The 20,220-nt window shown below is 41.5% G+C and overlaps 1 protein-coding gene across 4 annotated transcripts in view; it reads left to right on the top strand.

Annotated features, from left to right (window-relative positions):
• Positions 1 to 1,047: 1,047 nt before the first annotated feature.
• Positions 1,048 to 20,220, top strand: part of MCM10 (minichromosome maintenance 10 replication initiation factor) — a 119,372-nt gene continuing 100,199 nt past the window's right edge. For 2 of the 4 annotated variants that reach the window (XM_027121891.1, XM_027121892.1), the window contains exons 1-9: positions 1,048 to 1,661; positions 3,561 to 3,648; positions 9,313 to 9,654; positions 10,449 to 10,553; positions 10,698 to 10,835; positions 12,472 to 12,643; positions 14,774 to 14,939; positions 16,633 to 16,800; positions 18,031 to 18,147. In XM_027121891.1, the coding sequence (XP_026977692.1) occupies positions 3,642 to 3,648; positions 9,313 to 9,654; positions 10,449 to 10,553; positions 10,698 to 10,835; positions 12,472 to 12,643; positions 14,774 to 14,939; positions 16,633 to 16,800; positions 18,031 to 18,147 (1,215 nt within the window). In that variant the 5' untranslated portion in view covers positions 1,048 to 1,661; positions 3,561 to 3,641. The other 2 variants (XM_027121888.1, XM_027121890.1) reach the window with 2 other exon arrangements.

Here is a 20,220-nt window from a genome sequence, read left to right on the forward strand (position 1 = left end):
TAACCACTGGGCCACCAGGGAATTCTCCCAAGCACCTACCTTTGTTAGCTTAATCGTCCTAAGCATTGACTTATAAAGTAGTAAGAATAAAAGTTATTACACTTTAAATGCTTACATGTGCTGGGCACACTCTGCATATTTTCAAGTTTTTCTCATGAATCCTCACAATACCCTGTGAAATAACTATGACTGTCCTTGTTTTGCACATGAGTAAGTTGAGGCTCAGAGAGGTTAAGTAACTTAGCCGAGGTTGCACAGTTAGCATGTGGCAATTAAAAATCATGCAGTCTTAACTGCATAGTCTGGGCACTTAGCCACACCTTTCTCTATCCATCTACCTTCCTCCCCCACCTGCTCAAACGGGGTCTCTTTACCGCTTACAGAATATTCATCATCTGCCACCCTATTTGTTTCACCTACATTTTAAAACGTTTCCACCTCATCTTTCCACCTATCTTTTACCTCCTCATCAGCAAGACTGGTGCTCCCTGGTAGTCACCTTATGTTATTTGTCTTTTATGCATAGATCACATCTCCCAAACTAGACTAAATGCCTACAATATGGACCTTGTCTTTGTCCAAACATGTACACCTGAGGCACTAAGATTATGGCTGATAACCAGTGTGTGAAAAGGTACTGGAAATTCTCATTTGATCCTTCCTGAAACCCTCTAGTTATCGCTATTATCAGCACTTTACGGATGAAGAAATTGACCCCCCGCCCCGCCCCCGCCAAAGCTAAGTGCCTTGTTCAGGAGCAAATACTCTATTCGACTTTTTCTCTCTGTAAACATTTATTGTGTGCCAGGCACCAACAGCAAGAGAAAAGACAGAGGAAGAGCTAGGAAGATGAAAAAGACACGGTCCCCTGGTCTCCCGATGCTGACATTTTGGTGGGAAGAAGCAGAAAACAGTTATTCCCAACTCTGACGCAATTAAAGTCCACGGACCACGAACTCCTCCGCAAACAGTGGTTTCTACTGGGTCTAAGAATCTCATCTAGTCTTTCCTTCTCATTTTACAGACGGTGACGACGGTCAGAGAGAGGTAAAAGTGGACCAGATTTTTGGTTTGTTTTTCAGTCCCATTATCTCAACTGAAAACGAGGTTGTAAAATAACCAACCGAGCGAAATTATCAACAAGCCTGTTCAGACCTCTATACAGTCAACCCAGCCACAGGCAATCTGTGAGGGCAGGGGGAAGGTCTGCAGTGGGTTCCCCGGTTTGAGCCTCAGTGTGCAGGCTTCTCTGCGTCAAGCATAAGAGAAAACGAGGCTCAGAACTGGATGACACGGTCAGTGCCGGAAAGTGTCAGGAACTAACTTCTGACCTTCTATGAACATACCGTACAGGGACAGTTCTACTTCCCGGCGCCTGTGGGGACGCTCTAACACTTACCGGAGGAAGCCAGGGCTGCACCGACCGGAAGTTCCCTTGCCCCCAACAAAGAGGGCGCCGGTCACGTGAGCCAATCAGATTGCTCTACGCAAGGGTCACCTTCTTCCCGCCCCCCCACGGTCGTTTCCGCCAAGACCTCTGAAGTAGCCAATCAGTGCAGCCCCGAGCCGGCGTGCGTCTGACGTCAGAGGCGTGGGGCGGAGTCGAGTTGGAATTTTGGCGGTCTGGCTGTAGAAAGGGAAGGAGTTCGGAGCCGGTTAAGGTGCGGGTCTGCGACTGTTGAGGGGCAGGGTGAGGGACTGTCCGCGCGCGTCTGTGGGAGAGTTTAGCGAGCTTCGAGGGCGGGAGGCGCGGAGTCCGGGGCGCTCAGGTGGGCGAGACTGGAATTGGGCGAGCGCGGGGGCGACCTGGGCCGAGCGCGGGGCCGGGCGCGGGGGTGGGCGCTGAGTGCTGAGCGGCGGAGGTTCCGGGGCTGGGGGGTTGCGGGTAGTTCCGAAATGGACCGAGAGGTGCCAGGTGTTCGGCCGTCCAGGCTATTTAAGGGTCCAGTTTCTTCTTTTTAAAGGTAACCTTTTAAGACGCTTGCTAAACGGGTGCCGTCTGTACTGTGTCTTATTCATTCATTCATTTGTTCAAATTGATGATTTGCTAATAGTTACTGAATGCGTCACCCATCACTTCAGCCTTCGTGAAGTTTACACTTTAAAGTGGCTAACAGGTAACAGACAGGTACACCATAGTGGAATGTGCAATAAAGTCGTGAAAAGGAGGAGGTGAGAGGGTTCCAGGGGCCTGGTCAGATAGGGTGGTCTGGAAAGGCTTAGAAAAATGGAGAGTTAAGCAGAGACTGAGGGATGAGAAGGAACTAGGGGAGAGCTTTTCAAAGAACCTGAGGCCCCAAAGCACTTGTGTGTTCAAGAAGTTGAAAGCAGGCTAGTCTGGCTGGAGCATCCTCCGTGGGGGGGAGGGGGGGCGGAGTGGTTTTAGAAGAAACTGAGGAAGTGGAAGTAGGCGGGAGAGAGTAGCCATTGCCTCGCAGGAACTTTTGTAAATTTTGTTCTAAGGGCAATGGAAAAACCATTAAAGAAATTTTATCAAGGGAATGCTGCCATCTGACTTAACGTTCCTAAAAGACTACTAAGGAAAGAAAGGATTACCGTAGCTTTTGTACAGAGGATAAATTACAGAGACAGTGGAGACCAATACAGGAAGCTAACACGGTAGTCCAGGCAAAAGATTGATGGTGGCTTGGACTAGGCTTTTTGGCAGTGAAATTGGGGAGAAGTAAAAGATTTGAGCAATATGCTGGAGATAGAACCCCTAGCACTTGTCGGATGGTCCTAGGTGTGAGGGTGAGGAAGGGGGCGTGGGTTTGTTCGGGGGAAAACAGGGTTGGTTGTACAAATAAACAAGCACAGTTTGCTCCTACCCAGCCCTCAGCAAGCTTACAATCCCGCAGATTCCCCAGTAGACAACACAGTGCAGGGTCCATAGAACCTGCATGATGGGTCCATAGAAATGTTTGTTGAATAAATGAAAAGAAAGCACCATAATTAATACTTGACATCGGACTTAGCAAGGTCATATATATTATAGGGCCCATGTAAGTTAAGCAGTAGCCTAGAAAAATTTATATTTTCTTCTTGCAGTTCTAAAAACCATTTTAAATGAAAAAAGGAAAGTGCACAGAATTATATGACTTTATCCTAATTAACTATGCCAACTATTCCTCTGAGCTTTGCTAACTAGTACTGAATCGAAATCTTGATGTGACTAAGGCTGCAACTAAGTAGAACCACACAATAGGCGCTTATGGACAATGTAGACCTCAGATGTGTTACAAGAAATAAAACAGATAATAGCCCTACTATTTAGACCAGCCTTCATAATACCTGTTCACAATTTGTCTCATCTGTGTAACCTAATATCAAACAAACTATACCTCAACCGAGTTTCTGTAACCATAGCTTGGAGACAAGAAAAAGAACTGCTTCCATACTAGGAGGCAGATGGTGTTGGTGGTGGGGTGAGAAATAGCCAGAGTCTGGATGAATTCTGAGCTCGAGCCCCTACAATTTGTAGGCTTCTGGGTTTGCTGGATACGCGTGCGATGTGAGAGAGAAGACTCAAGGGTGTCTTTTCTTATGTTCATTTCACACAGCCAAGGTCCTGCATCTCCTGCCGTCTCCTGGGCACCTGATCCTGCTGCACAGCTCTCCATCTCCACTGTTCTCTTGACAGCATGGATGGTGAGTCCTAGCCGTTTTCTCAGTTCCTCTTTGTTTCGTGGAAAATCACTCTTGTGTTCATGGGCTTGTTGTTACTTATTCCACTTATAAAATAGTGAAAATCGCTGCCCTCCCCTCAAGCACTGTCTGAGTGTTTCGAAAGAAATCTCACTTCAGTCAGTGAATGTTATTTGTTTTAATCAGGTGAGATTTCTGTTCCTGACAGCACTGATTGTCTTTCATAATAACGGTAGTTGACATGTACTTACAATATGCCAAGCACTGCTGGAAGATCTTACGTATACAGTTGGCCTTCCATATCTGCGGATTCAACCAACTGCACATAGAAAACATTCGAGAAAAAAAATCCAGAAAGTTCCAAAAAACAAAACTTGAATTTGCTGAGAGCCGGCAAGTATTTACATAGCATTTTCATTGTATTAGGTATTATAAATCACCTAGAGGTGATTTAAAGTGTACGGGAGGATGTGCATAGCTTATATGCAAATACTACGCTATTTTATGTAAGGGACTTGAGCATCTATGGATTTGGGTATCCATGCGGGATCCTGGAACACATGCCCTGTGGATACCAGAGATGACTGTATTAACTGAGTTTACCCTCACAGCAACTATTTTATAGACAGGAAGACAGATGTCTGAGTGACTTGTCACAAGTGAAACTGTCAGAGGCAGGGATTTGAACCCAGGCAGCCCACGTCAGAGTTCACATTTGATATTGAAATCTGTTGAAATGGTTTTAGTCTAGCTCTGACTTAAATTCTTATAGTGCTTTTAAATTTTGTTCATCTTGCAGGGATGTGTGCAAAATATTTACCTAGCAAAGTGATGTTGCTCTAATTAGCAGAGCTTAGCCTGAGAGCAGCACAAAAATGATTGTGCTGGCTGTGAAGAGACCCTAACAAGTAAAATGCATTATTTTTCTGGTTGTGTAATTTTGTTTATTATTTTTCAAAATTTTTATTGGGGTATAGTTGATGTACAGTGTTGTGTTAGTTTCAGGTGTACTCTGGCTGGTAATTTTAAAGCCCAAGTTTGTTACACTTTGCCTTTTAAAAAAATTAAAACCAAACATTGAAATTCATCGCACTGTGATAATATGTGAGATTGATTGTACCGTTGGTATAATGATAGTTTCCTATTTCTTAAAATCACCAAATTACCTACAGAGCCATTGATGTAATACAAAGTGTAACTTTTTGCTGTGAGGTGGTCATGAGAAGAAGTGGTGAATGGGTCCATGTTCTCTCAGAAATCACTGTATCTAAAAAAAGTCTCATTTGGTTGGCATGGCTTCACAATTTGGTCCAGTACAGACGAAATCAAAAAGTTTCCTGGTGCTGGGTGCTGTTGAACAACATCCATGTTTGCTTGCTAGTAGAGAGAGCAAGATAATAAAAAAACAAGTAGGGAAATATCAGGTAGTTGGTAAGATGGGAGGCGCTGGAACGAGCTTGGATGCTGAGAGGAATGCGCCAGGAGACAGGGAAGAACCGGTGATGTGGGAGAGAGCTGGTGATCGTCACCCGAAGTCCTGGAGAAGCTGAAAGTAGTGGGAACCAGCGTCTAAATGGAGAAATGGGCCAGAAATAGGACCCGACACTTCATCTGTCGTCGCTGGAGGAAAAGCAGAGAATACAGGTTCAGGTTTGGTAGTGAAAGATGATGAAGTCTGATTGCTTCTGTGTTTTTTCCTATAAAATACGAAACAAGATCAGTCAGCCAAGATTAAAGTGGGAGGAGAGGGCATCAGAGGTTTAAGGAGAAACGTGTGAAGGAGTTAGAGAACAGGAAAGCAAGTGTATCAGGGAAGTGTGAGGATTTTTAAGCAGTATTGACTGCCCGTTTGTTATTGGCGGATGTATATTTAAAGTTAAACCAGTCATGGTGGTGGGTCTTTGTTCAGGAAAGTTCACCAGCTGGAGTGCAGGCAGGGAGTTGGTGGCCTCTCGGATTTCATCAGGGTTAAGAACCATGAGGGCAAGAGAGACAAGCAGGGGAGTTAAGAAGCTTTAGAAGGCAGTGATTATAATGATAGAACATGGATCCAAAGTGAGGAGATGGGGTATGAGGGTGGTAAAAACACTGTAGGAGGGTTGATGGATTTGGACATCTTTTTTTTTAACTTTTATTGGAGAATAGTTGATTTATAATGTTGTTTAGTTTCAGGTGTACTGCAAAGTGAATCAGTTATACATATATTCACTCTTTTTATTTTTTTTCTTAAGATTCTTTTCCCATATAGGCCATTACAGAATATTGAGTAGAGTTCCCTGTACTATACAGCAAGTTCTTATTAGTTATCTATTTTATATATAGCAACGTGTATATGTCAGTCCCAATCTCCCAATTTATCCCTCCACCCACCCCCATTATCCCTGGCAACCATAAGTTTGTTTTTTCCATCTGTGACTCTACTTCTGTTTTGTAAATAAGTTCATTTGTACCCTTGTTTTTTAGATTCCACATATAAGTGACATCATATGATATTTGTCTTTCTGTGTCTGATTTACTTCACTCAGTATGACAATCTCTAGGTCCATCCATGTTGCTGCAAATGGCATTATTTTGTTCTTTTTTACTGCTGGGTAATATTCCATTGTATTGAATATATATATGTACCACATCTTCTTTATCCATTCCTCTGTTAATGGACATTTAGGTTGTTTCCATGTCCTGGCTATTGTAAATAGAGCTGCAATGAACATTGTGGTACATGACTCTTTTTGAATTATGGTTTTCTCAGGGTATATGCCCAGAGGTGGGATTGCTAGGTCATATGGTAGTTCTCTTTTTAGTTTTTTAAGGAACCTCCATACTGTTCTCCATAGTGGCTGTATCAATTTACATTTCCACCAACAGTGCAAGAGGGTTCCCTTTTCTCCACACCCTCTCCAGCATTTATTGTTTGTAGATTTTTTGATGATGGCCATTCTGGCCAGTGTGAGTTGATAGCACAGTGTAGTTTTGATTTGAACATCTTAATAAAGTGCAGGAGATGGCGATGGGAGCACTAGAGTGAGTTGGCGGAAGGATAGGATGTGGGGATCGGAGTGGGATGCTTGAAGTCAGGATCTCAGAGGTAGACTGTACCTTTGCTGTGATGACACGGAATGACCTTGGGAGTAAGTGGCTAAGATGAGGGGAGGACAGGACCATTGAAGGTGAGGTCAGGAAACTGAGAGACGAAGGCATTGGCTGGATCATTCTTGTGCAGGTTGTAGTGACTGAGAATGGTGACAGCAGTAGAGATGGAGGGGAAGAGGGAGGCATCCAAAGGGAAATCAGTTGGTGACAGCAACCAGGAGGGGATCTTGATGAAAAAAAATCTTCTGTCATGAACTGTGGCTTGAAGAAAGTTAAGAGGGGGCTTCCCTGGTGGCGCAGTGGTTGAGAGTCCGCCTGCCGATGCAGGGGACACGGGTTCGTGCCCCGGTCCGGGAAGATCCCACATGCCGCGGAGCGGCTGGGCCCGTGAGCCATGGCCGCTGAGCCTGCGCGTCCGGAGCCTGTGCTCCGCAACGGGAGAGGCCGCAACAGTGAGAGGCCCGCGTACCGCAAAAAAAAAAAAAAAAAAAAAAGAGGTTCCAGAGTGAACAGGGATAAGCAAAGAAGGCGTCAGAACCCTGGAGTTGATCTCCAGATATCTGTTGCATGCTTAGTGTGTGCTGGACACTGTTCCAGCATTTGCAGTGTGGATGATTAAAGAACTTCCACTCAAGAGGGTCACAGGGCAGCCAGATTTTTGTTGTAAGAGCAACTGAAGATATAGGAAATGGGCTGGTAGTAGATTCTGTTGGGTCCAGAGAGCAGATTCCAGGAGTTTGGGAGCAAGGATGGTGGAAGATGGGGTCAGTATAACATGGAGAAGACAGATGATTTGGGGTGGTGACCGAGGTAAACTGAGATGGAAGGCATCACGGGATCAGCCCTGGTTCTCATGAAAAGATGGGTTCAAGGCCCAGAGTGTGGAGCCACTAGGCAACCTTTTTCACCTGTGGCTCCCAGTGGTGTGGGCACAGGCCTCTTCCAGGGTGTGCTCTTTACAGCAGCTTGGAACGGGAGAGAGAGGAGGGCCTCTTGGCTCCGTTTGCGGGTGTGGTGATCTCAGCTGGCGCCTAGGGAGTCTCATGGGCTCTTCTCTCTTGCTGCACCCTGCAGTCTTGGAGTCTTTGTTGACTAAGCAATTCAGGCTAATCGTTAGGCAACCCCTGACTTTAAGCTTTAGACTCTTTCATCAGATTCTAGGCCTTGAGTTTGGCTATTGGCTCATTTCCTTCTGGTAAGGGAGCATAGAGCAGTGGAAAGGATATTGGTTTACTGATCTAGAGATCTCCATCCTAACCCAGGCTCCTGTGCTGACCTGTTTCACCATGTGATCCTGAACAGACCCTTAACCTCTAGGTTTCAGCCCCTGTCTTTCGAGCGAGGGGGTACATCACATATTCTTAATGTTTTTGCTTTAAATGCCTCTGATTTTATAAAGGAATCATACCCAAATAGGGGAAAAAATGAGCAAACAAAATAAACAGATAAATCAAGAAAGAAGGAATCCAACTGGCCAGTAAACATAAGCAGTTCTCTACCTCACCAGTAATCCTGGAAATGCCAATCAAAGCAGCAATCTACCTTTTAAAATCATTCATCAGATTAGCAGAACATCTTAGATGATGTACCAGATGTTGGTGAGGTAGTAGGGAGAAACTCTCACAAATGTACAGGAAGGTAGATACATGCTTGCAGCCTAGTTTGTAGTGGGAAAAAATTAGAACTAGCCTGTTTATTGGAAAATGGCCTTTATTGGAAAATGGGTGAGTAAAACGTGATACAGTCTTACCGTGGAATACTATATAGCAGTTGAAAGAAATAAACTACAACTATATTTTGATTTGGATGAATCTTACATGCAATGTTGAATGAAACCAGGATAGGAGTAACACGTACAGTATGAAATAATCTATATAAATATTTTTAAAGCAACCAAATACTATGTTAATGAATACTTACATATTTATGTTAAAAGTATGAAGAATGGCCTCGAGTGATATAGCAAAATTATGACAGTGATTGCAATGGGGCCTGGAGCCAGCCCGTGGTAAGGAGTTGGGACAAGATTTGATGTGATAAACCTCTTAAACTTTTTTTTTCCCAACCATTTAATGTAAAAGCTAAAAGCAAACATGATAAAATGTTAATGATGGCTAATTCTGGGTGACAGGATATGAATACATTTAATATAATGCTTTGTAACTTTCTATAGTTTTTAAAAATTGCTCAGACGATTAAAACGGGAGGGAATATATCCATCTAGAACCTAAATGTATACTTAGCGTGTTTTTCAGTTATTCCCTTGTGGGTTGAATTTCGTATGCAGGAAGTGTCTGATTAGCTGAAGTAGCACAGGTAAACAGATCTAGCCCAGTGGCTGCCCCACGGTGGTCACTAAGCAGATACTGGCTCCTGCTTTCTTAGCCCAGTGCCCTCCAAGAAGCACTTGGGGAGAGCAGAGGTAGAAACAAGAACAATACTTACACCAGGCAAAATGGTGAATCTGCCGAGTCATTTTAACTGCCTTATGAATGTTGAATGTTTTAATTCTGCTTGTCAATGGCTATTTTTCACAGGTAGGCTTTCTTTCTTTGCTTTTTCTTCTTTTTCCCATAGTGGAGGAGGATGATTTGTCTCTGCTGACCGCACTGCTGGAGGAGAATGAGTCGGCCTTGGACTGTAATTCAGAAGAGAGTCAGCCCTTGACCCAGCAAGATGGTGAACCTGATGCATTCGATGAGCTCTTTGATGCTGACGGTGATGGTGAATCTTACACAGAGGAGGCTGATGAGGGTGAAGCGGAAAAGGCTGAAGACCAAAAGGAGAATTTGGATGCTCTCTTTGGAGACATGGATGACTTAGCAGATGAGGAAGAAGCTCCTACATCGCAGTCAACGCACAGCAGGGGCCTCCCTGTTCCTGCCCCCAGTCAAGGGAAAACGAATCAGGAACTGCAAGGTGCCCTACCACTTGCTTTCTCTAATTCCTTTACGGTAGCCCTGATGCAGACCGCCCGTCTGACAGCTTTCCTCAAAGTAGCTGCCGCGTCAGGGGTAGAGATGAAGGACTTTGCCAAGGACATTGGACGAGTTAGTGGAGCGAGCATTTAAAGCCAGCATCGGAGGGTACAGAGGCCCCCTTATATCAGGGTCAGCCAGGTGTGACTGCTCCTTCGCAGAATGGCTCGAACATTTCTCACGCTCATTACAGAAAAATAATACTTCAGGATTTAGCAAAGGGAGCCAGGGACAAGACTACAAAGCAGCTACACGTTCTACTTCAGCAGAAGACCATTTCTGAACACTCACATTGAGGACTGCCATTTCCTTATTCCTGGCGTCTTTCTTATATATTTTTAAATTACAGTAAAATTCTGCTCTAATCAATGGGCTATTTCTTCTAATACAGGAGCCAGCATTTATTATATTAATTATGGTACTTGATTTACGAAATAAATATAATCATTTCTTGACTCTTAAGAACCTGTCAACCATGGACATGTATCTGTGATTATCTGTCAGTAGTACAAATTCATAACCAGCTTTGGTATTACTGGAAATAATCATGTTTCTTTCTCTGAGGGGACCCCTTCGAAGTGCAAAAGTTAATTGTGAGTTTTCAGTATGTGATTCTATTGTGGGTCTCAAGGTTGTGGAGGTGATGGGTGGACATCAAAAATCATTTCAGCACTTTCATCATGTATACTATTTCCTGTGGTCTGGTTCTTAAGTCAATATATTTTTCTTCCCTAGATGAATTAAGGAAGTTGCAAGAGCAAATGAAGTCCTTACAAGAACAGCTGAAACTAGCTACAATTAAACAGCCTGCAAGTCCAGCCCGTCTGCATAAAACCCCAGGTAATCAGACTAATTCTAAGGATAGTATGCATTTCTCTTACGAAGAAATTATAACATTACTTCTGCATCCAACTCCTGGTAAAATGGTTTTTGAGCCCCTTTCTAAATTTTCTTTACTAATTTCTTTTATTTTTAATCGAGTAGATAAGTCTCCACGTCCCCCTCTTAAGGAGAAGAAAGTTCAGAGAATTCAGGAGTCGTCGCGCTTTTCTGCAGAGCTTGACGTCCCTACTCTACCAAAACCCAAGCGGGTGGCTCGGACACCAAAAGTTTCACCTGCAGGTGTAGTACTTGAGGCCTCCCTGGTTTCTCACTGCTTGGGTTCTGTTTGCAATATATTTTGGCAACGTCATGTATGTGTGTATGTGTTTGTGTGTTTTGGTGTATCTTACCTGCCCATGGAGAAAAGTAAGTTTCCTGGGAATGGAAACCATATACTATACTTCCTAATCTTTCTCTACATCTCAAAGTGCTTAGAAAATCCTTAGGTAGAGAATAGATATTTAACTAAATGCTTAGTGGATTCAATATTTTTTTAGCTCATATAGCCCTATAGTTGAGTTGAATTATAGTCAAGTATAACCACTGGGTTGAGTTCTTATGCTAGCAATCTAGAGATTTAATCTTCAGACTGTGAGACTGATCCCCTTATAAAATGATCAAGTTTTATGTGAAGCCAGGTTGTTTTAAACCAGAAGGTCCATTCTTTAGAAAAGGCTTCTTTGCCAGGAGTATAGAATGGTACTCAAAATCCTATTTCAGCACGTACATATATACACACAAAATAAAATGAAAAGGATTTATAAGCTCTATGTATTGGTTTTGTCGTACTGCCTTTTTGCCCAAAGTGATTCTTTGGAAGATCTAAGACAAAATGGTCTGGAGATAACATAGTTTAGAGTAAGCAACATTTTATTGATCACATGTTCAGAGAGGCCCTTTTCATTACAATATGATACATATGGCTCAATAGGATGGAATAGCTGTAGGCTCCTAGTGTTCGTATTTATTTGACAACAAATTATATATTCCATGTATCCACTTATTAATAGTGTTTATCCCCTTAGGACCTTTGGTATATTACTAAGCTGTTTTATTAGGCAATGTCCAAAGTTGGGTTTTGAAGGGATGGGTCAAGGGCATGGTTTCTGGAGATTCTAAAGTTCTAAGGTTGTCCTGACCCCTGGCTTGCGAGAAGTGATCCAAAGTCGCTTTGAAGGTAAACAACAATCTTACTTAAGAGAGAGAGAGATTTTATTAAGGAGAGTACCCAAGCTTTCTGACCCTCAGGAGCATTATCAGATGCTTCTAAAATATGAGAAGTAACCATGTCAGAATACCCTGGGCCCCCTAATTACGCCCCCCCCCAAGTAAAATGGGATTGAAGTGAAATGAAACAAGAGATAAGAAAACAAAGGGGAGCTAACTTTGGATGTTTTTCAGGTAGAATTTGACCCTGTGCATACATCTCCACTAATTACTGATTTCTGAAGGAGGTCTCTACCTCCCTTATGGAATCTTCTGCAGTGCTCTGTATATGGTGAATACTCAGTAAATGACTTTGCCCAGAGGAACAGTGTTTTAGAGCAGCACTGCTGCAGCAGCCACTGGCTACATGTGGCTAAGTAGATTAAATTAGGCATCATTTCCTTAGCTACACCAGTCAGTTTCAAGTGGGCAGTGTCCACCTGTGGCTGGTGGCCGCCACACTGGACAGCGGCGCTATAAAACATTTTCATACGCCGCAAGCTCTTTGGACCACACTGCAGATCTGGGGGTAGTACAGAAATGGTCCTGTGGGCTTGCTTTGTTCTCTCAAATTTGGTTATTGCATATGTTGATTAAAAAAAGAAGCAATTCCATTTAATGTTTAGTTATCAGTGTGGTTTTCTTTTTAATTTTTATGTTCATTTTTTAGAGCCCCAAAGCTCATCTTTCAAGATGACAAGTGCACCTTCCCAACCACTCCGAACAACTCCTGGGAACAAGCCTGGTGGGATGACGAGGGATCAGAGTGCAGGGACCCCCAGGAGCTCTGGGGAAACAACTCAGACAGTCTCCGTGGAAGCCTTCTCCGGCCTGAGGCTCAGGTCAGTAACTGTAACGGGCCTCTCACTGTGCTCATAGGCCCCACTAGATGCCTCTTCCTCCTTCCTAGGGACCTGGCGTTCCAGAAATAGTGTGTTTGTACCTCAGATCCACATAAGACCTATAGCTCTTGAACTTGACCATACTAGGCCATCAGCACTGGGTTTGAACCATATATTTACATATGAATGAGGAAAACTTTCTCTTGCTTGTGTAAAGAATAAAAGACATATGTTCATAAAAAGAGGTCAGTAAATAATAAGTACTGTATTTAATCAGAAACTGATGGAAACAGTGATAGAGACTATTTTTAAACACCTAAAGGTATATACAGTTTAACCAGGATAGTAGTATCTTCTTACAGTTGATGTTAAGAGAAATAGCTGTGCTCTTTTTCTTCCTGATAACTTTTAAGGCCAATTTATATTTTGTGTATCTGTTCCATGGAGAAATTAAGATATTCAGTTAAAATAGGAATAAATCCCAGGATCAGTTCAGGGAAAAGCCTGGACTTTTAAATCTTCTGTGCTCTGCATCACTACTGCCTTGCATCTCCATTATTACTGCTCTTGAAGCCCAGGGCAGAGCAGTAACCCTTAACTCTGAAACCCGATTGCCTTTAGTACTGTCTAGCTGAGTAGCCAGGTGCAACCCCTCTAGAAGACCTGAGCTGTCAATCTAAAATAAAACTGCTAAGCTCTTAAATAGTTTATTATTAAGCAGGGGGAGAACAAGTGACTGCTAACATGCAGTAGAAGTTTATTGTAAAGACTCTGTACTCTCCAAAATTGGGGGGAAGATCAGTATCTTAATTACATTTGAGACAGTGTCGGAGGGACAGAATACAGTAAAAGATCATTGAGGGGGCTCAGCGTTCTTTTTCAAGGTAAACGTGGCCCTCCTGAGATGATACTGCCTTTCCCAGTTGAAACTCCCTGCAGATAATGAAAGACGTTGCTGATGTGAGCGTGCTGAACGTTTGAACTGTATGGAAGTAGATGAAGTTGAAACACTCAGCCAAAGCTTCTGAGGGGCCTACAAATTTAGCGGTTTGCAGAATTGTTTGAGTCTCTATAATTGTTCTACCTGAACCACAGAACCTAGAAATACTCGGAAGGATCACTGCCTGATAGTAACCTATTAACTTACAGAAATAAGGCAAAGAAAGGATTTCTTCACCTATGTCAGTGTTTCCCTCCTGAATATTCTTCATTGTTCAGAGGTAGCTCTTGGACTTTCTATTCTAGAAGCCTTCTGAAAGAGTCAGAAAGCATGTTTTTTCCTGTTTTCTCTTGTCCTTGAATATGTAATATGATCAAACATGGAACAGATGTTAATATTCTACTAGAGAAAAACAATTTGCAAATTCATGAGTTTTTAGCCACTCATTAGGAAAAAAAATATATTAATTGAAGCTAGGTTCAAAGCTTTTATTTATTATGTGAAAAGGTTGGCTTAAAGAAAACTAATTAGAAATAGTAGAACTTCTGAAATTCTTACAGAATTGATGGAATTGAAATATCTTATTTACTTAAGCAATTCATGATTTTGTATTAAAGCCAAGAGATTATTTTTATTAGAATTTTATATTAGAACTTAATATAGAACTTTATATTAGAATTTTATATTAGAATTTTATATTAGAATTCATAAGAACTTATATTAGAATTCATATATTAGAATTTTATATTAGAATTCATAAGAACTTTATATTAGAATTCATAAGAACTTAAAGAATTTGTGATCTTTATTTTCTACAGAGGTCCCAGTTCTAGATCCAAGGAAAAGCAAACCTAGCTTTTAAAATTATCTCTCTCTCTCTCTTTTTTTTTTTTTTTGGCCGCACTGTGTGCCATGTGGGATATTAGTTCCCTGACCAGAGATCAAACCCGTACCCCCTGCAGTGGAAGCACAGAGTCTTAACCACTGGACCGCCAGGGAAGTCCCAAAATTATCTCATTTTTATCTGCTGTAAAAATATGTGCCTTGTCCATTACTACATAACTACACCTCCCTGAAAACAGGTGCTTTAGAGATTTCTGCCAATTACATCTGTGCTAACCAATTTGCTACAGTGCCAGATAATCTCTTCTTAGAATAATAATCTACCAATCGCTGGTTTCTTGACCCAGGAAGCCTCGAGTATCCTCCACAGAAATGAACAAGAAAATGACTGGCCGAAGACTGATCAGACTATCTCAGCTCAAGGAAAAGATGGCAAGTGAGAAGCTGGAAGAAATAGACTGGGTGACATTTGGGGTCATATTGAAGAAAATCACTCCACAGAGTTCTAACAGCGTAAGCCATTTTATTGATTTCTCAGCTGTTTCATCACAGATTGACAGTGGGGACTCATCTCAAATGAAATACCCATCAGTATTTCATTTTGAAGTCATTGCTAATAAGTTCCCAAGTTGCCACACCATCGTTGGGTTGGTACCCGAGGGGGAGATGTGTAAGGAGGGCCCTACTTAAAGAACATCTGGTTGTACAGGCTTCTTGGGCTTTTTACTGTCCATGTCATTCTTTCTTATGTCACTTGTCATTGTTTGTTGATGCATGTAGATGCCCCTATGACACTGCAGTCCCTTTTGTGCAAGGGAAGCAGGTCCTCAGAGAGGCTGAGTTCACAGATCCTTTGGAAGCTTTACTAGGTGTAAGATGTCAATTGCAACAGTCCTGAAATTGCTGACTTGTGCCAGTACAGTATGGTATATTTAATTTGATGGATATTGCAAAAGATGTAGCAAGTTTTAAAATAAATGTTGACTGAGGCATAACAGGAAAATTATTTTATGGCCTGACACGTCAGAAAATCTGGGTGCTAAGCCTCGTTCTCCACTTAGCAGGAGTTGTGGCCTTAGGGTGGCCCTGAATCTTTCTTTGAGGACCTCCGTTTCCTTACCTGTAAAATGAAGGAACTGGCTTTTGATTCAAAGGCTCTCTCTAAAATACTGCAAATAATCTTGCTCAAAACTAATTCATTCTCCAGTTTAGATCTTGGCCAACCTTAGATTTTTTTATGAGCTCTGACACGAGGGCTTGAGTTTCAGATTCTGAATCCTGCTCTAGCCCTGTTCTATCTCGTTGAGTGTGAACAAGTCTGGTTTTCATTTGGTTAAGTTCCTAATTGCATCACTACTGGCTATAATGACATGGAAATAATAGGTGTGAAATTTATCTGAACTCCTCTGTACAAATCCTTGGGAGAATAATTAGAATACTTGAGTCTAGGCGATAGCTCACCATAACCTGTAACCATGCCCACTCTGGGCTGCCTCTGAAATAGCTTGATTCAATGTTGTGTGAATTATTTTGTTTAAAAAAAAAATCTGTAAACATGGAAGATGTTCATATTATAAATGGGCAGCATTTTGAGTTGCACTTCTTGATATGTCATAGTATTTCCAAAATTTTACAGTTAAATACAACTAGTTTTCTTTAAATGATGCTTTTTTCTTCTAAGCTAAGCAGAGATTTAGAAACATTAAGCTGAAACCTCCTTATTAATATTAATAACATAATCAGTGATAAATAATATTTACAAAATTTATATTAGTAAGTTCTTCTTTTATTGAAGTATAGTTGATTTACAATGTTGTGTTAGTTTTTGGTATACAGCAAAGTGATCCAGTTATACATATATATATTCTTATCCATTATGGTTTATTACAGGATATTGAATATAGTTCCCTGTGCTATACAGTAGTGGTCCTTGTTGTTTAAATATTTTATATATCATAGTTTGTATCTGCTAGTAACAAGTTTGCTATTGGCTTGCCTTTCTTCACCTTCATTTCTAAAATGAGAAGAGTCATACCAAAACCTAGAGAAAGGATTAATTTATAATTAACAGACATTCTGATGATTACATATTCAGGGTGGGTTATACTTAGATATTTTTCCACAGTAGAACACTCGAACAGTAAATGGAGACATTGTAACCCATTGTTCAAAATTTATTAAAAATAAGAATAAATGTTTGCTCCAGGGGAAAACATTTAGCATCTGGCGATTGAATGATCTTCGTGACCTGACGCGGTACGTGTCACTGTTCCTCTTTGGAGAGGTTCACAAAGAACTGTGGAAGACTGAACAGGGTACTGTCGTAGGGCTGCTCAACGCGAACCCCATGAAGCCCAAGGATGGTTCAGAGGAGGTAAGACTCTGTTTCCATGATTTTTTTTTTTGGTCTTTATAACTTAGCTGAGTTCTATCAAAAACATTTATATTGGTCTACCTCCAGGTAATAAGTCAAGCTTTTATATTCTTTTGTCTCCATTAAACTGTTTTTTTGTTTATTCATCTACCCCTCACCCACCAATATTCTGAATTTCAGACTACTCTAGAGTATTTCATAACAACTTCTTTCATTATATCTTTTCAAGTTCGTTCCAAGGTTCCTGTAATTCTTTCAACTCTTGGGCTCAGGTTCCCTTAGATCTCCCATGAATTTCCATGATGGCATTGAGAAGCCAAGGGTTTATAGTTGAGGGAACTGTGTTCCATTTGTTAGTACAATCATAGCTGCAGCTTGTGAATTTTCATTTTTAAAGTGAATTTTCATCTTCTCAAGCATCATTAGAGTTTGGATACTACCTACTGATTCTCTAGTAAATTGCAAACTTAGATACAGTATGAATAGCAACAGTTTCTCCACTCAAGCCAGCAAGAAGCTACTGCTTCTGTTGTAGGCAGATTATTATATCACAAGGAGTGAGAGACTAAGTTATTTCATTCCTTGCTTTCACAGAGAAGGGCAGCAAGTCTTCATTTATTGGTTAAGAGGGTGTTTGGCTACAAATAACAGAAGAACTTTGCTACAGTTTCTTTTTCATAGTAAACCCTGGGGTTTGTTTTTCTTATATAATAAAAAATCCAGACATAGGCAGTGTGGTGATGCCAGGGCTGGTGTCCATGAGTCTCTCAGCCTTTTCCTCTTAGTCACAAGATGGCCGTGAAGCTCTAGCCATCATATTTCCATTCAAGGCAGGAAGTGAGCCAGGCTCCTTGCTCTGCTTTTAAAGGAAAGCAGAAGCTTTCCCAGCTACCTTCCCTGCTGACTCCTGCTGAGTGGAGTCACATGACCACCACTAGCTACAAAGAATGCTGGGAAAACTGGGAACTGGATCCATCATCTAAGGCTGAGCGTTTGGATTCTGATAGCAAAGACACGGGAGAAAATAGATAGTGGGTGGAGAACTAAATGTGTCTTCTACACGTCCCATTTCTACAGCTGTCTTATGGAACACTGGCTTCAAATTCCAGTGCACTGATAGAAAGGATCAAAAGCTTCTTAACTCGTGCCAACTGTTGTTATATCCATTCTTGCTGTTGAAAGGCCGTACCTTTGTCTGCTTTTAACTCCAACTCCCCGTTTTTTCTACAGGTGTGCTTATCTATTGATCATCCTCAAAAGGTCTTAATTATGGGGGAAGCTCTTGACCTGGGAACCTGTAAAGCAAAGAAGAAGAATGGAGAACCGTGTACACAGACTGTGAATTTGGTAGGTTTCAGCTTTGTTGGGGTGGTTTTTGCTAAAGACAGAAACTAATAGGAATAAATTATAGGTACTTTACCTGTAATGACCTATTTGGAACTGAGTTTCCTACATAACAGGAAGCATCAAAGTGAGAAAATTGAATGTGTGGTTAATAATGGCCAGTTTACAAAGCTGAGGGTGGGGGAAAGATTTAACCTCTTAGGAAAGTGATCTTTTATTGCTAGCTGACTAGGAGGTATAAGAAAGATAGAATTTTAATTTGCCCTCAATTCTTTCTAGTGGTGGAGATTAAACACTAGTGATGAAATATACCGAAACCTTATTTTAGTCAATACTTAACTCTATTATACCTTTTCTTAGAGCTTTCTTTTTAAAAAAATAAATAAAGCTTTATTGAGATAGAATTCACATACCAAACAATTCACAATTCTAAAGTGCACAATTTAGTAGCTTTTAATATATTCAGAGGGTTGTGCAACCATCACCACTATGTAATTTCAGAACATTTTCAGGACCCTTCCAAGAAACCCATATCCATTAGCAGTCATTCCCCACTCTTCTCTCTCCCCAAGCCCTGGCAACCACTAATCTACTTTCTGTCTCTATAGATTTGCCTATTCTGGACATTTCATACAATGGAATTGTATAATATGTGCCTTTTGTGTCTGGCTTCTTTCACTTAGCATAATGCTTTTAAGATTCATCTGTGCTATATCCATGCTACAAAGCCATTTATTAGTGCTTCATTCCTTTTTATGGTTGAATAATATTTCATTGATGACCACACTCTTTTTATCCATTCATTGGTTGATGGACGTTTGGGTTGTTTCGCATTTGACTGTTCCAGGCAATGCTGCTGTGAACATTCATGTACAGGTTTTTGTGTGGATGTCCATTTTCAGTTCCCTCGGGTATATATAAGCCTAGGATGGAATTGCTGGGTCTTATGGTAACTCTATGCTTAGGCTTTTGAGGAACCACCAAACTGGTTTGCAAAGTGACTTTTACATTCTCCCCAGCAGTATTGTAAATGTTCTAGTTCCTCCACGTCCCGGCCAGCACTTGTTATTGTCTGTCTTTGATTGCAGCCATCCCAGTGGATACTATCCATCTAAGTGGTACTTCTTAGAGCTCTTTGAAAGGATTAAATGACAGATTTTGGTTTCATCTCTTTTTGTTTCCCTCATTCTTGTCTAACAGATGAACTAGTGAGCAGGACATAGGAAGGAGGGAGATGGTTGGAAAAAGAGGTCTCAGGGGGAGTACTTGACAAATCACTTAACCGCCACTGCCACCATCTCTGAGGTTCACCCAATAGGGTAATACTTCGGAGTTTCTCTTTGTTTCTTTCACTGAAAGGGTAGCATTCGTCCAAGAGTCAACCAGAGAAACAGAAAACCTCACTAGAAACTGATTTTGTTTTATTTTTAACTTTTATTGAGGTAAAATTCACATTATGTATAATTGACGATTTAAAAGTGTACACGTCAGTAGTATTTAGTGTATTCACTTTGTTGTGCAACCACCAGCTTCTTCTAACTTCCAAACCTTTTCTTCACCCCATAAAAACACACCCTACCTATTAAGTAATCACTTGCCTGGTGACCTGTAATCTGCTTTCTGTCTCTAGATATATGCCATAAAAGGAATCATACAACATGGGACCTTTGTGTCTGACTTCTTTCGCTTAGCATAACCTTTTATTTTATTTCCTTTTTTTTAAATAAATTTATTTATTTTATTTTTGGCTGCGTTGGGTCTTTGTTGCTGCGCGTGGGCTTTCTCTAGTTGCAGCGAGCAGGGGCTACTCTTCGTTGTGGTGCACGAGCTTCTCATTGCGGTGGCTTCTCTTGTTGTGGAGCACGGGCTCTAGGTGCGTGGCTTCAGTAGTTGCAGCACGCGGGCTCAGTATTTGTGGCTCTTGGGCTCTAGAGCGCAGGCTCAGTAGTTGAGGCACACAGGCTTAGTTGCTCCGCGGCATGTGGGATCTTCCCGGACCAGGGCTCGAATCCATGTCCCCTGCACTGGCAGACGGATTCTTAACCACTGCGCCACCAGGGAAGTCCCTAGCATAAC

Source organism: Aethalodelphis obliquidens, unplaced genomic scaffold, assembly GCF_003676395.1.
Source record: "Aethalodelphis obliquidens isolate GAN/ISIS:26980383/991018 unplaced genomic scaffold, ASM367639v1 scaffold23, whole genome shotgun sequence".
Classification (NCBI taxonomy): Eukaryota; Metazoa; Chordata; class Mammalia; order Artiodactyla; family Delphinidae; genus Aethalodelphis; species Aethalodelphis obliquidens.